This window comes from Pleuronectes platessa, chromosome 4 (assembly GCF_947347685.1).
Source record: "Pleuronectes platessa chromosome 4, fPlePla1.1, whole genome shotgun sequence".
Taxonomy (NCBI): domain Eukaryota; kingdom Metazoa; phylum Chordata; class Actinopteri; order Pleuronectiformes; family Pleuronectidae; genus Pleuronectes; species Pleuronectes platessa.
In genome coordinates this window covers 29,987,269-30,009,221 of record NC_070629.1, presented here as the reverse complement: position 1 = coordinate 30,009,221, position 21,953 = coordinate 29,987,269, and the positions used below count along the sequence as shown (strand labels likewise).

General features: G+C 45.3%; 2 protein-coding genes across 3 annotated transcripts; both read right to left on the bottom strand.

Annotated features, from left to right (window-relative positions):
* Nucleotides 1-257: 257 nt before the first annotated feature.
* Nucleotides 258-3,404, bottom strand: tor2a (torsin family 2, member A). Its single transcript, XM_053420019.1, has 5 exons — nucleotides 3,178-3,404; nucleotides 1,983-2,248; nucleotides 1,702-1,877; nucleotides 1,462-1,589; nucleotides 258-1,060 (listed from the first exon to the last, which is right to left on the bottom strand). The coding sequence occupies exons 1-5, from the start codon at nucleotides 3,398-3,400 to the stop codon at nucleotides 816-818; spliced, it is 1,038 nt and encodes a 345-aa protein (XP_053275994.1). The 5' UTR covers nucleotides 3,401-3,404; the 3' UTR covers nucleotides 258-815.
* A 1,909-nt stretch (nucleotides 3,405-5,313) lies between these two features.
* On the bottom strand, nucleotides 5,314-18,659 carry sh2d3cb (SH2 domain containing 3Cb). 2 transcript variants are annotated; one of them, XM_053419974.1, is made up of 12 exons: nucleotides 18,170-18,659; nucleotides 15,479-16,205; nucleotides 11,113-11,152; nucleotides 10,144-10,272; nucleotides 9,097-9,491; nucleotides 8,861-8,964; nucleotides 7,889-8,349; nucleotides 7,246-7,361; nucleotides 6,965-7,136; nucleotides 6,674-6,785; nucleotides 6,359-6,565; nucleotides 5,314-6,224 (listed from the first exon to the last, which is right to left on the bottom strand). In XM_053419974.1, the coding sequence occupies exons 1-12, from the start codon at nucleotides 18,186-18,188 to the stop codon at nucleotides 6,055-6,057; spliced, it is 2,652 nt and encodes an 883-aa protein (XP_053275949.1). In that variant the 5' UTR covers nucleotides 18,189-18,659; the 3' UTR covers nucleotides 5,314-6,054. The 2 variants fall into 2 exon arrangements, with proteins under 2 accessions (XP_053275949.1, XP_053275950.1); XM_053419975.1 differs by lacking the exons at nucleotides 15,479-16,205; nucleotides 18,170-18,659 and adding an exon at nucleotides 14,790-14,882.
* Between the last annotated feature and the right edge of the window lie 3,294 nt (nucleotides 18,660-21,953).

The window sequence follows — 21,953 nt, the reverse complement described above, 5'->3', positions numbered from 1 at the left end:
GATTTCTTATTTCTAAAAGTTCTTGCTGTTAAGATAAAATAGTTATCCATGATTTCCTGGATCTGACAGGAAGTGACACAGACTTAACTTTACGTCTCTTTTTTAAATGAATCATGTTTTTTTTTTTCATTGTTTGTTCCATCGTTTTAAGGTTTAACACTTTGAGAGTTTATGAGTTCACTTCTGAACGCTCTTTCATAGTAAACAACAAACTAAGTCTGTCACTGGAGCACGAAGGAGTTATCACTAAATAAATATTTCAAACGTTAAAAAGTCTTTATGGAATTTTTTTCAACTCTCTCTTCTTTTCTAAAACTATGATCACAGAGCAGAAACCACATTATAGATCAAATAGGCCGGGTCCCTTTCTTTTTGCTGTTGGATGCCAACAGATGAGCAAGGCACTAAAACGTCCAGCAGCTGAAACCCGTGTCTCCTGTGACCTCTCGTGATCGGATCCAGCTTCCTCCTCCATATGATCATTATCACTTAGGTCATTTTTGTTCATTAATTTACTAATTTGAAGTATTGATATTGTGTCGGTGGCCACAGATGAGTGTCATTGAGATTCTTTGTGATGGGTTTGAGGTAGAGACGGAGACGTGTCCCGGGTTCAGACGCTGAACAAAGCTCAGGGAACAAACTCTCCTGTTTGGTTAAAGCACTGGAGGCCTCCTCCACCGTGAATCTCCGCTGCTCTGACCTCTGACCTCTGACCTCCACGTGGCAGAAACTCGTTCAGGCAAACGTTCAGTTCTTCACCTCAGGGGGAGTTTCCCTGTCAGTCATTAAAAAAAGAAAGTCAACACCCCGGCTCACAGGAAGATGTTGATTTTGGCGGAGACGGCCTTACAGCCGGTGGTGGAGAAGTATTGTCCCGGAGCAGGAGTGTAAACCATGTCGCCCCCCACTGCCTCCACCACGTCACTGCGGCCACACCGGTCCAGCTGGCAGAGCTGCGAGTGGACGCAGCGCTCGACGTGGCGGCGGCTCAGCGGCAGGAAGGGAACGAAGCGGGTGATGAGCTTCTGCTGGATGATGCTGGAGTGGAAGAAGCCGCCTGGAGGAAGAAACTCAGACTTAATGTCACAGGAGCGTTCCAGCAAATCCACTCGTTTTCTCAACGGAGCAAAGACAAGAGGCCGTTTCATCACTGAGCAGAGTTATACAGATAATTATGGTCTATTGGCTAATGAATATGAATATGAAGGTTCTGTTCTATTGACTGGGAGGTTTCTTCCACAGATTCTTAGGAAATTCCATCAGTTAATCTTTGAGTCCGAGAGACAACTGGTCAAACTGGGAATAAGTCCTGAACGGCCGACTTGAGATACAAAGTGAAGATCTGCAGCTGCACAAAGATCTGTTCACCTGTTTATTAATATTCAAAGTATAACTATGTTCATCCAGACACAGAATTCTTAAAAGTTGTGTGAAAGGATCCAGATGTGTGCGACTCACTTGAGGTGTTGTTGTAGACCGACTGTGCGATGTCGTCCTGCAGGTCGGACAACCTGATCTCCTCTCGGTCCCGTCCAGCCCGACGGTTCTCCACACTCAGTCTGTTTATCACCTCCTCTCCTGTGGTGCTGCGGGGGAAACACACACATTATCATATCAAAATCATATTTATACGATGTGTTTTCTCATAGTGAAGACTCCAGTTATAAATGTATAGACTGTGTGTGGGCTGCTCTTTACCTGATGAAGACGTAGATGGCCTTGCGGTAGTTGGTGCGGAACACGACGTGAGAAGGACCGAGGAAGGGCTCCAGGACATCGATGAGGCCTGAGGGCATCTTCTCCATCTCGTCAAACAGGAAGATGGAGCGTGCGCACTCCGTCAGGTTCCCCTGCACCCAGAGCTTCAACTCCTCCTGCACACCAGAGGGGGGACATGTCCATCAGACCACATCTGTCTTTCTGTAGGAAGCTTTCACAGCTCGTCTGGATCAGATCTTCAGACTCATCCCCTCACTTACCCTGTACTCATTGACCCGCTGAGGCACTGGGAAGTGCAGCGTGGGAACAAACTGGTGGATGAATGGGCTGCTCATAGCTGATCCATACAGATGAGTTCCCAGCATGGAGCTGACCAGTGTCTTCCCTGTCCCAGAGGAGCCGTGGAAGGACAGCACCAGGGGGCGATCGGGGCTTTTATTCTGGAGGAAACTGGCCACCGCCTCTGACACGATGTCCTGGGCCAGGTGTTGACCGTAGACATTCTTGTAGAGGTCCCACTCCAAGTCTGGTCATGGGAAATAAAAGACATGCGTGATTTTAATGTTAACACATAATCCTCAACTGTTGAGTGATGACAACATAATGTTAAAACTCTTCAAGGAGCAAAGAACACACACAAACTAAAAGTCCCAGAAACAATGAAGAACTACTCAGACTTCACTCAGTTTCTGGGGCAAGATGCGACTACAAAGAAATAAATAATCATATATCTAAATAAATGGTAATAAAACAAAGTTCGCAATAGAAAAGGCTATTTCTTTATTTCTAGATGAAACTATTCATTTCTTCACTTCCTGCCAAGCTCCACAGTGACTGACCTGATCACCACTGTAAACAAAGAGTTAAACACACCCACCTAATTAACATACAGACACAGAAATACAAAAAGTTAATAAATAAATGTAGAAATATAGAAAAGAATAAACGAGTTAATGTAGAATTGTGTAAATAAATGTCAAAATATAGATGTACACAAATAAATAAATGAATGTAGAAACATGTAACTGTAGAACTACAGAAAAGCGATGTCATTGCAAACTGTTTACTTCTTCATCTATTAATTACTTCATATTCGGGAACCTTGTCTGGTAAGTTTGTTGTTTTAACTATTAGTGACAGCACATTGGCCAATCAGATTTCAGCCTGGGCAAGTGGCCCCGCCCCCGCAGCTAGCATAGCATGTTAGCTGTTGAGTAAGAATCTGTCTCTTTCTGGACACGGTCACTAACATGTCGGTGAGTGACCTCTTCCTGCTCGCGAACCAAACTAATCAGCCACGTTCGAGTTTCCGTTCACTGAACAAACGAACTTTAATCCTGTGTGTGCAGCTAGCTGGCTAACAGGAAGTCATTCAGGCTAGCTAGCAGGCTAACAGGAAGTCATTCAGGCTAGCTAGCAGGCTAACAGGAAGTCATTCAGGCTAGCTAGCCGTACCTCTGATGCGCGGTCTGAAGTCGCAGTCGCAGCTTTCTGAAATGGCGCAGTAGAGTTTCTGGAAAACTGCGCACACCGGGTTGCAGAGGAATAAAAACAGCGCACAGCGGACGAGCACCATGTTGGACTTGCTCCAGCGACCACCGCTCAGTTTGTAGTTTCTTCTGCTTCCCGGACGACGTGGAGAAACATGTAGCAGTGTGAGGAGGACTACATTTCCCATGAGGCACCTGGAGACACGTTGGAGGCTCACAGGTCGGAGTGACGCAGGTTCCGGATGTTGTCGCTTATTCGTTATTTTCACAAAGAGCCTGTGTTTGAAGTGCGGTGATAAACTGAAGTTATGAACATGAATTAAAACACAACCACGAGTTAATATGATGTGTGCGTGTCAACATCTCATTTAGACACCAATATAAATCATATGGGTAAAGAAATAAATATACCAGTACATGTGCATTTATCCATATCTAGATGGATAGAAAATAATCATGGACAGGATAATATATTGATTTGATTCCTCCTAATAAGAAAAGACAATGAACATATTGAGTATTTTTATTTTGTGGTATACAAAGGAATCAAAGGACAATATGATTATTATAGGAAAAATAGAGATAGAGCTCTGATGTGTTTGCTCTCCATCCTCTGCATCTGCTGAGGCGGTCTGTAGGCCATCTAATTGTTTTAGTAGAGCTGGGCTCTCTCCTTCTTAAATTCCTCCTCGAGCGAGCTGACTCACGTAGAGCATCCTCGAGATAACCTTTTAACTTATTGCTCTCAGAAGCCAGTTGGCAACTATCCAGAGTCAGATGGTCAGAGTCTGTTACCTCCTGCTGCTGGGAGATGAGAGCTTGATGAGTATGGTATTTCTCATGTAGAGCATCCTGAAGATCATCTTGTAGCTCGTTGTTCTCAGAAGGTGGTTCTCCAGACTCAGCTGGTCCAGTTTATCTGTGTCCTCATGCTGCAGGTGTAACAGATGTGGACCTGAAGAGGGACACGTGACTCAGGGACTGGGTTCCGGCTCTTCATTCCCTGTAGAAACCAGCATTAGGTTTGCTGTGGTTATTTTCACCTCTTTGCTCCGTTATTAAATCTACAATATAAATTAAATTAACTTCAAAGGCTGCCGACATCCGCAACGCGAACACAAAATGGCGCCAGCATCGCGTAAAATACATCTCAGTGTATTGTTGTGTTCATTCATGTTTATTCTTGCTCATATAATCAATCCATGAATATGTTTTTATAAATAATGTATGACGTTTTTGAATAATCTTATACATTTCGACCAGAATTATTGAAATATTCAATTATTGAAATGGAGTCAATAAAACATCAAGCTCTATAATCGTCTCCATTTCCTCCTCTTTGTCTCCGGTCTCTTCAACTTCCTCAGTCCTCAAAATTCTCTTTGTTGGTTCGTTCATGAGTAAATTGAATTGATCTTAAATTTTAAAGATGATAAAATTGATCCTCTTCTTATAGTTCAATAAACCACTGATGTTGGATTGCAACCAACATCAGTTCAAAGGAGTTGGATCAACGTCAAGCTTTGAGTCCTTTAGTTCTTTGATTCTTTCAAGGTGAAGTATTCTAGTGTGAGTGTGTGTGTGTGTGAGAGTGTGTGTGTCGTGTTGCAGTTTCCTATGTGTCCACCTGCGAGGTGCGTTGACTCATCTACAGCGGGTTACTCACAGGATAAATGAGTAACCCAAACCACTCAGGTTTCAACATCTTTATTTGCTTGTGATCAGAAAAGGCAAACACAAATTAAAATACCTAAACTTAGCATGTCCATAAGTGTCCTCTGTCCTGGTGAAGGCTCAGCTTTGTCTTCCCTGTCCCTCGCGGCTGCTCTCCTGGTGCCTTTAGTCCAGGGAGCTCTGCCAACTGTCCCTGGTTCAGCTGGAGGTGCTCTCCAAACCCCCTCCTTGCTCACATCGATGTATTATATTCTATATAGAGATTAGATGTTAACACTATGTATGGTAGGAGAAAAGTTGTGTACCTGTGTGATGTACTCATTTATTTAGGTTCAGTTCATTTTCAGCTCCTTCATCTCATTCCATTCTAAACAGTTATGATGTGAGATAAGAAAAAAGGTTAAAAAATCCAAACCCGATAACGTGAAAATAGTAGAAATATCTTTATGAACACATTTAAGTAGTCAGAATGCAAAATAATACAATGTTATGAATGCAGATATTATGTTATTTGGTTTTACAATATAAGATACAGTTGGTGAACTTGTAAATTCAGGGGAAGGTCCAGCCTTAAGATCAACAACATTTCTATATATTAACCAATCGACACACGGAGGCTCAGCCTCATCTCGGGAACAAAAGCACCAAACCACATTGTTTACACTCATATCTGATATGATATGTCCTATGTTAATATTGAGTTCAATGTAGAACAGATGAAGTCCTCTGCTAAGACACATTTACATATTAATGATGCACCGATGGACCTGGATATGTCTGATAAAATGCAATGTAATATATTATATGTACAGATTAGACTTTGACTCTATGTAAGGTAGTAGAAATGTTGTGTACCTGTGGGATGTACCATTGTGTTCAGGGTCAGTTCATTTCCATCTTTAACAGTATTCCAGGGAAACAGAGAAATCTATGTTCTAAAAGAATAACTGATGAGTCATAAAGTCTTTGAATGATCTTGTTTCTCTTGTTCTGGTCGTCCATTTATCTCCCAGCCCGAGTCAGACCAGTTGGGCTTGGTTTTAAACATAGTACAAAAACAAACCATTAAGTATCAGAACCACTTTGAAGCTTGTAAGCTTGAGTTAGGTTTCATTGAGAACATACTCCATTGGGGAGAATGCGACAGGCCACTGGTCCAGATCTGAGGTCAGTGTGATCTGAGAGGCGGCTCCAGCTTGTTGGACAAGGCCGTCAGCACCTGGTCGAACTTGGTGTATCGCAGAGCCTGGCTCTCCGGGGCTCCCCTGCTACCCCACAGCAACCTCAGCTGGAAGTCGGTGAGGAAGAGCTCCAGGACCTCGGCCTGCTCCTGGAAACCTGCAACACCAGTTTAAAGGTTAAATGTCTTTGCTGGTTTCAGACGGTTTCTTATCCAGGACCCACCATGCAGCACCCACACAGACCGACACCACGCCACAGCCTGGAGTGTGTCCTCCTTTGACTTTGCTCACCTTGTAGTTTGCTCTGAGCGTTGGATTGGTAGATGCCCCCCAGCTGTGCGATGGTCCTCGCCGCCCCCAAGTGGAACATGACCACGTCCATGCCGACATCCGCCGTCTCCCATGGCTCCGTCCCCTCACCCACCGCCACACTCCTCTCCAGCAGAGACAAGAGGGGGAGGACATGGGGGAAGGTGGTGTTGGACAGCGGACAACTTTCTGAGGGGAGACAGACGCACACACAGAGTCAGCTTTAGGTGGAAGAAGAGAGGTGAGAGAGTCATTTTATAACCGGGGGGGGGGGGGGTGGTTAAGAAGGGCCTCTACCTCTCCCATCATTGAGGCTCTTCATGAACGGCCTTAGAGTTTTTTCGTAGAGAATAGCGCCCTCTGTGTGTCGCTGCCGTAACGCCGTCCACATCTGCTCCAGACGAGACACCTGGAGGACGGAAGACCTGGTTAAATATCAGACAGGGAAACATGCAGTACCTCCACCCACCAGTACCTCCACACCCCAGTACCTCCACCCACCACTACCTCCACCCACCAGTACCTCCAACAACCAGTACCTCCACCCACCACTACCTCCACCCAACAGTCTGAGAGAAGCCTGCTTACCTGCGGCATCTCGAGAGCTCTCATGACGGCAGCAAAACCAAACATGTTTCCCATGGTGCTCTTGAGCTCGGCGGCGATTTGGATGATCTTGTAGAGCAGACCGGCTCGCTCCTCGTTCGTCCCGGTGCAGCCCAACACATCCACCGCCAGCATGATGGCCATGGTGTGGAACCTGAAGAGAGAGAGGTCGTCAGGAAGTCTTCAGTCACTGCAGTCAGGGTTGAATTCAGGTAACAAAACCACGTTAAGGGGACTGATATCCATGAGGATTTCTTCCTCACCTCTCCAGCAGGTCCAGTCTCAGCTGCTGGCCATGTGGCAACGTGAGCAGCTCTATCCCAGAGCTGACTCCCATCATCCTTTGCACCTCCGGAGTCACCGGCAGAATCCTTGCCACCTGAGAAACAGAGATACACTTATTGGACCACTCCTGAATGTGGTTCTTGGTATTCGATGTGTGATTTAATGCCCAGTAACCCACCAGCAGTGTCTGTATTTTGTTATTTTGTTTAGCAGTTAGCAGTTGTATGATCAAAAAGTTGTGTGTTATCACCTTACTGTCAGATGTTAGGTATCAATCAATCAATCAATCAAATTTTATTTGTATTGCCCATATTCACATATATGTAACGGCCTTTGAGGCAGTAAACTGAACCTGCACTGGCTGGTGGAGGCGTAAAACCACAGGCTGATCATTGTAGTTTTTGTAAGTAAAGCTTCTGGAAATTTAAAATACAAAAAGCCAGGAAAGGAACTTGTTTTCTGAGGCCACAGCCACATTGACCTTTAACCAACAAAATCTAATTAGTTCATCCTGGAGTCCACCTAAACCTGTACTGACAAATTTCAAAGAAATGATCACGTTCACAGACGACCCCGTGACAGTGACTAGTGGATATTGATTAGAGCAGCTTTACACAGTACCATGCAGTCGGCCTTGGTGATATGTTTGGCTGCAGTCCTGGGGTCCATCTCAGCCAGAAGCTCCTTCACTCTTCGCAGAATTCCAACCTCCAAAGGCTTATTCTGTTCAGGCATCAGCGGGGACTTGTACCTGCTCGGTTTGAAAGAAGAAACCTCCTCCACTACGGGTGAAAAGTACACGTTCCCGTGCTCCAGCCTCAGTGGGTCCGGGCCCAGCGTCCCATCCTCTGCCCACAGCCTCTCCACATAGCTCTGAGGACCAGGGTACAGCTCCGTGTAGCAGCTTCCGTCTCCATCAGAGGACGGAGGGTCCTGCTTCTGATGGTATCTGTTGTTACGCTGTCTGGTGAGGGTGCTGTTCGGGGAGGAGGTGGCCTGAGAGGTGTTCAAGCTCCTGGAGAAGGATGGAGATGGAGCCACAAGGGCTGTCGGAGGGTAGCAAGGGCTTCTGGGCCGTGGGGCTGGAGGTGGAAGATGACACGGCAAAGAAGGACTGTTATTAACTCTTGTTTTCCGATGTGAGTAATTCGCATTTTTAAAGATTGTCTGTTTTGTGGACCATTAAAAAAAAAAAAAGAGAGAGTGTAATGAAGCACAAGGGAGCTCCGCATCTTAAGACTCATAGGATTCACATGACATACAAACCAAACACGTCTTAGAGATCATGTTTATGAATTTATTCATCTAATAACTCTCCAAAATGTATGAACATAAGTTTTTTAAAGCTTGACCTAAGTAATAGTTTTTAGTTGAGATCTAATGATGGATTTCATAACAATAAAGGATTTGGAACTTCTTAATTTCACCCCCGAGCCGACACACAAACCTTTTCACTTCCTTTCTTGTGTGTAGTGGTTTGTTTATTTATTTTACCATTATAATTAATACGTAAAGCTAATGCTAAGCAGTGTTTTGTGAAACGATCTATGAATCGTGTACTGAAGACCTGGATGAGATTAGAATAAAACTCACTGTTGATGTTTGGAGAAGTGAGAGTTGATTCTCCTGAAGTCGACAGAGTCTGCTCGTCCTGTCCTCTGCTCATGTCTGTCCCCCTGTGGACGAGAGAGGAAGGACTGCACGGAGACAGACAAGGACAGAGACAGATCACAGGAGGACATTATGTCTGTGCTGATTTTTAAATCACGTGACTAGTGAACTGTGACACCAGTCCCATGTGTTGTTGTGAAGTGTGGGTGAAGCCTCACCTCCTGGGACGGATCCTGTCCTCTCCACCCGAGCTGCCGGTCCTCGCCCCCCCGGGGTCGGGGCGCTGGCTGCTGACGGTGCAGAACGCCGTCTCCAGGTAACTGAGTGGCAGCGTCCTGTGAACTGGCTGATGGATCTGAGCGCTGCTCCACGGGGTCAGAGCCGCCCGGCTGCCCACGTGGAAGTGGACGAGGGCCGGTAAGGTGTCAAAGGTCCCCCCCCCCAGGCTGTACTGGACCCGGGTGAACGTCTCACCAGCCTGAACCACCGTCTTCCTGATGAGGAAGTGAAGCGTCTTCTCCTCCCAGTGGCTGGTGAGGACAAAGTCTCCCTGACTGGACTGGGAGTCTCGGATGAGGAAGTCGCCATGTTTCCCCACGAGGCTCTCCGACACCTGAGGAGGCAGCTTCATGTTATCTGTGTGACATGTTGCTAATAATGGATATGTAGCAAATGTCATAACAAATAGCACCTCCTAAAAAAACATGTTCCTCTTCCTCTTTTCAGCCTCTTGGTTTGAGCTCCTGTCTCTTTAAGGCCCCCCCCCCCCATCCCGATAAAGCCCCCTCTGTTGTGATTGGTCAACCACTTCTGACAGGTGTATTAAAACCACAGCACCTGCTCTCACTTTACCGGACTTTGTTAGCGGGGGGGCAGAGTTGCTGCTGGATATTCTGTCATATGACTTTGACTTTTTAACTTTGCAGAACTTGCACATCATGGACTTATAAATAAAGACGGAAGACGCATCTCCACTTCTCAGAAACGAGGCACAAACTTCAAAATGCTAACTTTAGTCCAATTTAGGACACTTCATTCACATACACCAGTGAGACAAGAACTACCTAAAATAACACGAACCATCTTTGAGAAACATTTATTTAACGACTACTCAGGTTTTTTATACTTTAGTCAATGTCCTATCTGCTAACATGGAGGAGGCGAGGTTTGTGACCTTCACTGCAGCCAGCCACCAGGGGACAAAAGTGCACAATGTGTGTGTCTGTGTGTGTGTTGTGTGTGTGTGTGTGTGTTGTGGGGCACACCTCCCAGGGGATGTGTCCGTGGTACCAGACGTTGCTCTTCAGGTTCGTGCTGCTCAGCTTCAGCTCCTCCTCCAGCTGCTTCCTCTGTGTCTCTGACGGCGGCTCCAACCAGAACTTCCCCTTGGAGAACTTAAAGAGCATCACAGACACACAATCAGATAACAAAACACACACACACACACACACAAAACAAACACAAGAGAGGATGAACCCATCATGTTGGCATTGGGTGAAAATCCCATCTTCATCTGGAACAACAAACTTTCGTTTTGTCCTCTGAGGGAACGAGAGTCATCCTGCTCCTCCGCTCGCTGTCCGGGGGAAAGTGTGTTAACACGGGACAGGACGGGCGAGGGACGGGCGAGGGACGGGCGAGGGACGGGGCGAGGGACGGGCGAGGGACGGGGAGAGGGACGGGGCGAGGGAGGACAGCTCTGGCATTCCCACACTGGCGGCACCAGGGGCCCGAGACCCAGACCCATGCTGGGGTCTCGTCCCTGTGGCAACGAGGGGGCATCACTCAGAGGAGCTTTGTGTATCGTGTCTTTATACAAACAAAACAACCCCCCCCCCCCCACACACAAAATACTGTATATCAAGTGTTTGCACCAGGGATGGACTGGGAATGCTTTTGTTTGTTTTGTTTTAGGACACACACACACACACACACACACACACACACACACACACACACACACACACACACACACACACACACACACACACACACACACACACACACACACACACACACACACACACACACACACACACACACACACACACACACACACACACACACACACACACACACACACACACACACACACACACACACACACACACACACACACACACTCCCTAGCTACTTACCCTAAAATGAACCATCCAAAACTAAATGCCTGAACATAACAACAAGTCTTAACCCTCAAACAGCCCATTGACTTTGTGAGGACCGGTGAAACTCACCTTCACATACTCTCCACTGCCGTCTGTCACGTGACCCGGCCTGAAACACACATGACGAGCACACGTTACAAACATGACACAGTCACGTGAGCTCTATTTCTACACGGTGTGATAAGAACTTCCTAAAATTACACAAACTAAACGTTATTTTTACGTATACTTTGATCTTTCAGTTTAGTCCAGGTCCCGTCTGCCAACATGGAGGAGGCGGCTTCACTTTTGGGAGCCATCATGTCGTCCATCTTTATTTTATTTAGTAATGGATTTGATTTGTTTATTTATGGCGTCCAGTGCTTGAGTATCAGGCTGCAACTCAACTGATAAACAAAGGAATGTTAGATAAAGATAAACATGTATTTTTAAATCCTCAATATTTCCTAAGGGTTAGAGTTAAGGGTTATCAAACCATAATAACAAAGAAATATAATTGAGGTTTGATATTTTACAGTTTAACGAAAGTCTAATTTCAGCCGATTTCTACCAACTGATTAATTTGAGCTTTAGTTTGAACTCACAGGAAGCAGCGGGACAAATGTGAAATTATTTATGACTAATCACGTCACACACTTCACACACAACCCGTAACACAACAGTAACGATGGAAGACGTGGACGTGTGCGTCCTCTTGCTCAAGCACAACACCCGTTAGTGTGACACCACCCAGCTACATCTTGTAACACAACAAACTTCTCCGTGGAGGCCGGGGAACATCTCTGCAGCCGCGTGAAGCCTCGTGTCTGCAGCGGTGTTTCAGACGCCTGCTGAGACTTTTCACCTGACGTGAGAAAACCACCGGGGGTTCGATGCTGGTTACGATGGGAGTGTGAACCTCTTTTTATTTGTTTTCTGGTCACTCTGCTCTTCCTCAACATGCTGCATATTTTCCTTGAGTAACGTCAGGGGAGGTGACCTTTCGTTCCCAAGCACAAGCCCAGAGAGCACAGAGCCAACACACACACACACACACACACACACACTGAAACACACACACACACACACACACACATAAAACATATACTCTTGACTCCCTGACAGTGTGATTGTCCCTGTTGGTCCCTGAACTCATCGCTCATCATTGTGTGATGATGTGTAATGATTTATTCACGATGAGGGTAGATGTGGGTCGCTCTGTGAGGCCGGACAGGAAGCACATGTATCTGATCATGTTCTGACTCAACAACTCAACAACTCAACTTTTATGTTTCTGAGATGAAGTCGGCGAAAAGAAAACAGCTCATGAAATAATAAGAAACATTAAGGAAACAGGTTTGATGTACACAACCCTGATGTTGGGGAGTAACACAAATTGATTGTGATATATGGGCCGATATCTATGTAGTGTACAGTTTATATGTGTTTGAAAACTAACATGTATCTGTTCATACATTTCACAAACAATCAAACAGAGGTTCGTTGAAATTTGTGGTAGAGAACCACAGAGAACCACAGAGAACCACAGAGCACCACAGAGAACCACAGAGAACCACAGAGAACCACAGTGAACCACAGAGAACCACAGTGAACCACAGAGAACCACACAGAACCCAGTGGATCACAGAGAACCACAGAGCACCACAGAGAACCACAGTGAACCACAGAGAACCACAGAGAACCACAGGGAACCACAGTGAACCACAGAGAACCACAGTGAACCACAGAGAACCACAGAGAACCACAGTGAACCACAGAGAACCACAGAGAACCACAGTGAACCACAGAGAACCACAGAGAACCCCAGTGAACCACAGAGAACCACAGTGAACCACAGATAACCCAGTGGATCACAGAGAACCACAGAGAACCCAGTGGATCACAGAGAACCACAGAGAACCCAGTGGATCACAGTGAACCACAGAGAACCACAGAGAACAACAGAGAACCACAGTGAACCACAGAGGACCACAGAGAACCCAGTGGATCACAGAGAACCACAGAGAACCACACAGAACCCAGTGAACATCAGTGAACCACAGAGAACCACAGAGAACCACAGTGAACCACAGAGAACCACAGAGAACCCCAGTGAACCCAGTGAACACCAGAGAACCACAGAGAACCCCAGAGAACCCAGTGGATCACAGTGAACCACAGAGAACCACACAGAACCCAGTGAACCCCAGTTGGTGCAGCTCTGATCTGTGTTGGATGAGTCCAGAGCCTCTGCATCACTGTCGTGTTCCAGAGCGACTCGGAGCTGCTCTGTGGAAACTCCCTCCACCTCAGGGCTGCATTCCCCAAAACAAGCATCAAGTTTACAGCACTTCCTGCCTCTGAGGCCAGCAGCTCTCTCACACACTTCCACCCTCCAGTGAGGACACTGGACAGTGATGTAATGCAGCTCCCTGACCAAAACCTTCAACAACTTAATTTGAGTTCAGAGGAGAGGAAAACCCGGGAGTTCGATTCCTCTGAGCCTGTGTCACAAAGTGAGGACCATTCAAAATACTGTAACACCTGCAGAACACTGGATCGGGGTCACAGACATAATCTTCAGGTTATTGATTGAATCGGAACCTCTACTATTTAGAATCGTAATTATCAAGAAGATTCTCATATTAAAGGTGCAGCAATTGGTTGAGTGAGCAGAAACTTTAGAAACTTTAGAAACTTCAGAAAAGTTTAGAACCGAAACTTTGCTGCCGACCGCGTAAATAAGACTTTTGTTTCCTGTAGCGTGTAGACAAGGACAAACTTGTGTGTGTGTGTCTGTTTGTTCACTATTAACATATTAAGCATCGGTTACATCATTATGTTGGATACTGTGTTTTTAAAATGAATTAATATTTGAAAATCCTCTAGTTTGCAGCAGCATTAACGCATACATCTCAAAGAAGTCCTCACAAAGACACACAGACACGCGCACGCACACAAACAGACACACACGCTCCCATAATAACCAAACATGACACCAGCTCCACGTGTCCTCACAGAGCTGAAGCTGTTTACTACAGAGACGACGAGTCCAACCAAACTCTGTTGGAATGAAAGTCAAGGTCGAAGCACTTCTGCTGCGACTGGTCGTTAGCGGACCGACCAGAACAAGATGGCGGCGCCCAGTCCGAGGTGTACTGGCTTCATTACTGGATAGAAAGTGGAGAGAGAGGAATCTGCATTCTGAGTCAGTCCGGTCGGGTCCGGTGCCTCGAGCGTGAGATTCAGAGCTGAGAAACACAAACAATGAGGTAGACAACCTGTCTCTGGAAACTGGTATGAAGACGACAGAGATCGTTTTAGTTTGAAAAGGCCTCAGACACTCCTGTATGACAGTGAGAGGTCAGAGGTCAGCGTCAGGTGTGACTCAGGTCAGACTGAGTGAAACAGGCTGAAGCATCTCTGACTAAAAAGGCTTATCACTATTCTGACAGGATCCAGTTCCCCCACTTATGTAACACACAGACACACAAACTCACTCACTCACACAGACACACACACACACAGACACACAATCACACTCACTGCCTGACTTTGAACTGGTCGCTGCAAAACCTTTTACGGTTTTTTCTCACAACTTTCAAACTAACGTCACTAGTCTGGAATCATCGAGCACTGATCACACGCAGCAATAATCGATCACACCTCGATCATCGATCACTGTTCGATCGTCAGTGGATCTCAGTCCTGCGGCTGCCCCCCCCCATGACTCGGACCTTCATCACAACGGAACCCGCTCCTCTCACCTCCGTCCTCCGGCTCCGCAGCGGACCGACCCTCTGTCCCCGGCTCCACTCATCCTGTCCCGCACGGTCCCGCACGGTCCCGCACGCTCACTCCCGCCGAACCTCTCCAGCAGCTCACTTTGAGCGGACTGGCAGGCGGGGACGCGCTGCGCATGCCCGGTGGCAAATCACTTTTTTTTACTGTGATCGATGTTATTTATTTAGGACGCGTTCATTTATTATTATTTTATTTAAAATGTTTCTTTTCGTAAAACAAAACTTCAGTCACGCGTCATTATCGTGTTTTTACGCGTTGGTATAGAGAAGTATGAGTAATTACTATAAATGAAAGAGTTAAATCTGAATTCATTTAAAATTCTTTAGTTTCCCTGGATTCACCATCAACCCATTCTGTATATTGTTAATCAATAATATATTGAAAATATATTTTTGAAATATTCTTTCATTTATTTTAGATTCTGTCAGTACTTAACTTAAAAACAAACTCAATTCAAATGTTTTCTGAAATTAAACCGTTTCATTGTTTGATCCATTTGATTTTCAAACATAAAGCTTCTAATGACACTAGACCTGACCCTGATTCTTTCTTGTTTTAAAGCCTCAGTTCTCGTGTCATCAGCTCCAAGGTCACAGGTTTGAAACCCAGACCCAGACCGAGCCTCTAGGAACCTTCAGTGAACCGTCCTCACCTCACGTCCTGGGGACCGTCCCCGGGGCTCCTGGGCTCCTGAGCTGTGTCTCTGTGCTGCTTCCCTCTTGGGTCGTCTCGAGCTGCCTCAGTAATCGGGTCCATCGGGACGTACACGTCCTGCGCTGGAGCCACTTTGGGTCCGTTAGTGGCCATGTTCGATGGATATTTCACAGGTCTACTGGTTTCTAAAGCATCCCTGCTCCTGGACGGTGCGTCTCGGCTCTTATCGAGTTCTCCTGGAGGACGACTGAAGCCTTCGGGGCCTGAGGTCAAAGGTGAGGCCGGGCTGGGTGTCGGAGTGGCGGGCAGCGGCCGGCACGCTGCAGGCAGAGGCCGGTCCGGACTGCTCACAGTGAGGCTGGACAGGGCACTGAGCAGGAGGGAGTCTGGGACTTGTTCCCCCGCCTTGGACTGGCCCTGCCCTCCACTCACCCCCCCATCCTCCTCCTCCTCTTTCCTCCTCTTCATCTTTTCCTTCAGACCCCTGAAGCTCTTCTTCTGCCTGTCGCTGCGGGGCACAGTGCCCACATGTGTGTACATGTCACTGGAGCGGGCGTAGCCGGGGCTGTGGAGGCACGACTCCATGTCGTCCACTGACTGGTCCCCAGCTGCTGCTGGTTTGGCCCCACAGAGGCTCCCATCATGCTCTGGGGTTGCCTGGATTTTGCCCGGGGATGAGGAGCGGCGGGCGGAGAGATTGGTGAGGCTCCCAAACCACTTGAAACCTGGAGAGAGAAGGAAACAGTTCATTAATACGTTTATTAATACACTCTCAAAGTCAGATTATCATTTATCTCCTCACGCAGATTCCCTGATAAACTTTCAGTGAAATAAAATCAAAAAACTAAACTCAGCTTCTTTGCATGTGCACCTCCAGCATCTTTTTTCTCAGGATCATTTGTCTATATTTAGCTGAGGAAATGGAGGGGTTGGGGGGGGGGGGGGACATAATAAAACACTGCTGAGAGATCTCCAGGGGCCGCGGATCAGAATAGAACCCGATGAGAGTTTAAAGGCTACAACAACAACATTCCTGGAGTGAGACAACTCTCATTTTCTCACAGCAGAGAAAGAATTCTCCTCCTCTGACATATTTAACGACTCAGATTAACGGTCCCTGGTCGGGTCGTCCTGTTTCACTGCTCATGTCACGTCCAGAACATTGAGATCAAACTGAGTCAGGGCCTGAACCTGGAGACTTGTAAGACAGAGAGAAAGAAGAAAGATATTTATCAATGTTTCACTTCAAACTTTACACAAATAACAAGGGCAAAAGTCTTGGAGAGCTTCTGGGTCAAAGGTCAGAGGAGTGAGAGAAACCCAGTTGACAGGAAACAGCCACTCTCCCCCCCCCCCCCCCCCGCACAAGAGTGAGGGTAAAATATCCTTTTGGAGTCAGAGAGTGTTTCTCAATATTAGCTGTTGGGTTGAGGTGTGACACTTGAGTGTGGTCGCTCATCGCTGGCCGGCTCCTCTGGGCTGAGGCTGTGACCTGAGAGAAGCTGCAGCACAGCGACGTGTCCACTGATGTGACGCTTCAGGCCGAACCCGACTGAATGAGCGGCCCTCAGATGCATCATGGGTAAGTGTGAACAGCGAGCAGACAGTGACACTCGCTGTCTTTTCTTAGCTCTGAGCTAAACTCCGCCCTCAGACGCACCAGTGTCCATTGATGCTGCACAAAGACTCGTTTATGCCTCGTTTACAATCAACCAAAAACACCACAGTGTGAGTGGAACAGTGGACAAAGGGCCAATGCACACAAACACACACATTATCACACAGCATCACACAGCATCACACAGCGACACCAGACTCAATGGATCCCAGTCTCTAAACTCAGCCCCTCTGCGCTGACTCATCATAAAACACTGAAGCCGTTTTCAGACATGAACTCCAGAAAAGGTCTCTACAGCTGGGTCTGGACATGTTGTGTAGTTGGTGTTTGTGTAGCAGCAGCAGCAGGTTGTCGGTCCGACTCCTTCACAACAACAGGAACATGTGGGAACATCCAGGCGAGGGGCGGGGCCTGTAGAGCAGCAGGAGGCGGAGCCTGTAGAGCAGCAGGAGGCGGGACATGACGTATGAACTCTGCTGTGGACAGATCAGTGTTGTTGTTTACAGCTCGTCCGGTGTCGGCCCTCATCACCAGAAGATCTGGAATCTCCTCGTGTTTCCAAGTGGACGTCTTCGTCTTCTACGTGTCCGGCTCCTCTTCTTCATCCTGAGATGTTTGTGTTCGTCCAGTTTCACGTGCGTCACGTGATAGAATCCTCGTCCACACGTCCACTCGGCCACTTTCCACCAACGCCCAGTACACATCTCATGTTTACATGTTGCCTCTTTGAAGGGCCCCGAGCCAGAGGCTGAGAACCAATGGATCAAATAACAACTGCAACTTTTGAAATATTAGATTTTATTTGCTGCTAATATTTCCCTTTATCATTCGGTATGATTTTGGATAGGGAACCCTACTTGTAATGGAGTATTTTCAGATAGTAATTATACTTCAATTCACATAAAGAGCATGTCTGTAATGTTTAGATCAACATCATCACAGTGAATGAACAAACAAAGTCCTGCTGTGTTTGTCTCATCTCTTTTACATCACAGATCATAAGAGAGTTAGACTCTGATGATTATTAATAAAAACAACTTCACTCATCTGCACCAGAGACGTGGAACTTACTCAGTTTCCGTTTGATCATGGCTCAGACGTTTGAAGATGATGTTTCCTGGAGAACTCGGACATGAGAGCTGTGTGTTCCTCTGGCTGCTGCAGTGTGATGATGAGGAGGCACATGTCCTTCACTCCCTCGCTCACTGAAGCTGCTTCCTGTCTCATCACAGCGGAAGCTCAGGGCGAGAGAGTGTCACTGTGTTCTTCTGCTGCCTTGATGCAATCAGATGACCCAGTAACACTACACAGGAAGTGTGTGTCACTCACTCTTCCACCAAAACCCTCCAACCTGCAACTGAGCCACTGTCACAACAACATGATACAAATCTATTTGACTAGTTGAGAATTAGAATGAGTCAAAAATAAAAACCTCCTCGTTGAAGAGAAACAGGAAGTTGAGACATCGCACAAAGAAAGAATATGATAGTTCATAACATTTCAGACACAAAAACTTGATTTGTCTACATTTACTTCACAGCCTCATTTATTAAACAGTCAATCAATCAATCAATCAATCAATCAATCAATCAATCAATCAATCAATTAATCTGACTTTATCTGTAAAGAACTTTTCATTTACACAAGACAAACAAAAACCAGGACACTCACTCGCACACTAAGTCACACACTCAGTCACACACTCACTCACACACTCACTCACACACTAAGTCACACACTCACATGTACACTAGGTCACACACACACTCCCTCAGTCACACAAAAACAGATCAAATAGAGAAGACTTGTAGATTGAGTTCTTTTAAATCTCCTCTTAAAACATTTTTGTAGACACACAAAACAAACATGACAAACAGCATATGAAGTCTCTACACAAGTTTCCTGTTAAAATCTCACAACTATAAAACATCGGATCATTTTAATCTTTACGAAAGAGATTTGTTTTTGGATTAAATAATCTTAAAAAAATCGATAGAAGTTATAATTTTCACCCAAATTAAATTCAGATTTTCATGAGAAATATAAATAGGGAGGCGTTGAATTAGAATTCAGAAATCCCTCTGAGATCAGCAGAAGGAGGAGAAGTTGAGGAGAGGATAGAAAAACTTGAACCAATGAACGACTCAGCGTTTCCCCAAAAAACTGATATAATCTCACTTCCTGTTTCACTTCTGTAAATCACTGGGTGGAGCTAACCATCAAACTAAAAATATGAGAGCAAAGTGTTGCACAAAAAAAAGGACACGGTGGAAAGTGAACACTAAAAAATTTAATAAAAACATAACAGGGTAAAGATGTCAGATCCATGTTTAGTTACATTTTTGAAAACTTGCATCTTTGAAGCTGAAAAGAAGATTTAGATTTTCTTGTGTCTATACTGCAGGAGTCATTCTTTTCTTTCTCTCTATTGATAATAATTAATAAACAAATCTCTGAAAGAACTCATGACAGACGTCTCTGTGGCCCATTCATCTGAAAGGTTGGTGGTTCAAGTCCGGGGACGATTTGCTCTCCATCCCAAAGCATTGAATTCATCACACTCCAATTTGAAAACTTTATTACTCAACAACACGCTCTGACTGACACTCTGGAAACTCTGGACTCGGTTTGAAGCACCTGACACACATCCTGTTATAATGTTGAACTCCTCAGTATCGATCTGAGGAGTTGAGACTGGTTGTGATGGGATGTGACCATAAACAGAGTTTCCTCTACAGATGAGGGATGTCCTCTCTTCTCTTCTCTTTACAGACATATATAAGAGAAAGAAACCTTATGGAGTAAATCTATCTCCAAATCCAAGACTTTCATATTTGAGGATATTCTTGTATCATTCAAAATTATATTATGATTATTGTATATATTCTAAGGGAGAATCATACCCCTAGACTGACAAGCCATGAGAATTAAACATTATTTCATAGTCGGTCCTGTATTTGTTGTTTCAATAGAAAGTGACTCTTCTTCTCACTCTATAACATGAAGGAATTTATGTCTCAGTCTCTAGTTTCAAGTCTTCTTCAAACAGCTGATGTTTATTTAGTGAATTATGATCATTTAGAGTCAAACAGATCATAAAGCTTGATTGACAGCTGGTACCGTCCAATGGGTGCAGGTGGGTGTGTAGTCAGGCTCCACCCCCTGCTCCTCCATATATTGTTGCTTCTGGCAAAGTGTCAAACTGGGTCGACTGAGTTGTTTTCTTCCATCATATTTATGGACTGTTCCTTATCTATAATGCTCCTTTGAGAGTTTTTATTGTGCTCATATTTATAGAAGCATGTGTGTCTAAGAGCGGTGGTGAAAACCCTGAGGTCTGTGAGGAAGACAGACTCATCACAGAGCCGTCCCTGACTCGTCCTCATGTCCCTCAGCTCAGCTGCTGCTTCAGACTGGTCTTCTGTCTCCAACACACAACAGTGGATCTATGGTTCTGAACAAGGACGACTCAGTGTGACCACAGAGGACTGTACCAACCGAGTCCTGTCACCACACTGAAACTAAAGAGACACAGTTGAGGAAATGTTCACTGAGTCAAACAGTTCCTCACTATCAGATGTGTGTGGAAAACATTCTACTTTCATTTTGATTCAAATCTCTCTAAAGTCTATAGGTCAGCGTCTGCTGCTGTTATCTGAAAGGTTGGTGGTTCAACTCCATCCAGGGACGATTTGCTCTCCTTCTCAATGCACTGAGTTGATCACACTCCAATTTCAAAACTTTGTTACTTAACAACATCTCAGCTCTGACTCGCAGAGGAAACTCTGACTGGACATGAGGAATAAATAAGAATCCTTACAAACAGACACGTTTACAATGAGCGCTGAGCTGCTGCTGCAGGGTGCATGTGGTTCTCACCCTCTTCTAGTTTCATCTGGGTTTAAAACTCTCTATTGAACGAGTCTCTGTGGTTCATTAGTTCATCACATTCTGCTGTAAACTGAACAGCTGGAGGTTCACGTCCATCCAGGGACGATTCACTCTCCTTCCCACGTTCAGCTTTGATTACACTGTTGTTTCAAACCATGACATCAGCAACACCGGGTTCTGTCTGACTGAAAACACTGTTAACTCACTTTAACTTGAACTTCTTCCTCCAATAGCTGCAACTTCTACACTCTTCCTATATGTTAAGTACAATTTGTTATATTTTTATTCTCTATATTTTGAAGATAAGGGGCTTTTAGGTTTTGAAATCCGAATGCAAATGTATTATTTTGTTCAGATAATCGACTACAGCTTGTCTATATTTGTCACACTTTATGCTTCCAACACATATAAGATAGAAAAGACTCAGTCACGTTTATGAGAGGAACATTAAGACAGTTCATTACAGGAACTGAGTGTTTTATTCAGATCAGTTGGTGATTTCACGACAAAACCAAGAATAGAAAGATGTGATATTTCTTATAAGTTCACTGTAAATTGAAGTATGATGTATTTTGATTATTGTTTGTGGATTAAAGACTTTTCATAGATTTCAACCGAGGCCCTATGACTTTATGTATTTTCATATCAGAGTGAGAACACACATGTGTCAGGCTCAGTGTCTCACATGTAAACACAGATAATTACAGGCACTGATGATTATTGGAAGAAGACTCAAGGAGTGATTCTAAAGTAGAACAAGAGAACACAACATTAAATCTTTATTATTATTCAATCAGCTGCACATCAACTCTCTGTAACCCCCTGCATGTGATACTGGAGTTTAACCACAGGGTGGAGCAGTAGACTAACAACCAAACAGCCTCTAATAGGATTTCAGAATCAGAATCAGAATCAGAAAGTAGTTATTGCCAAGTAGGTTTACACCTACCAGGAATTTGCTCTG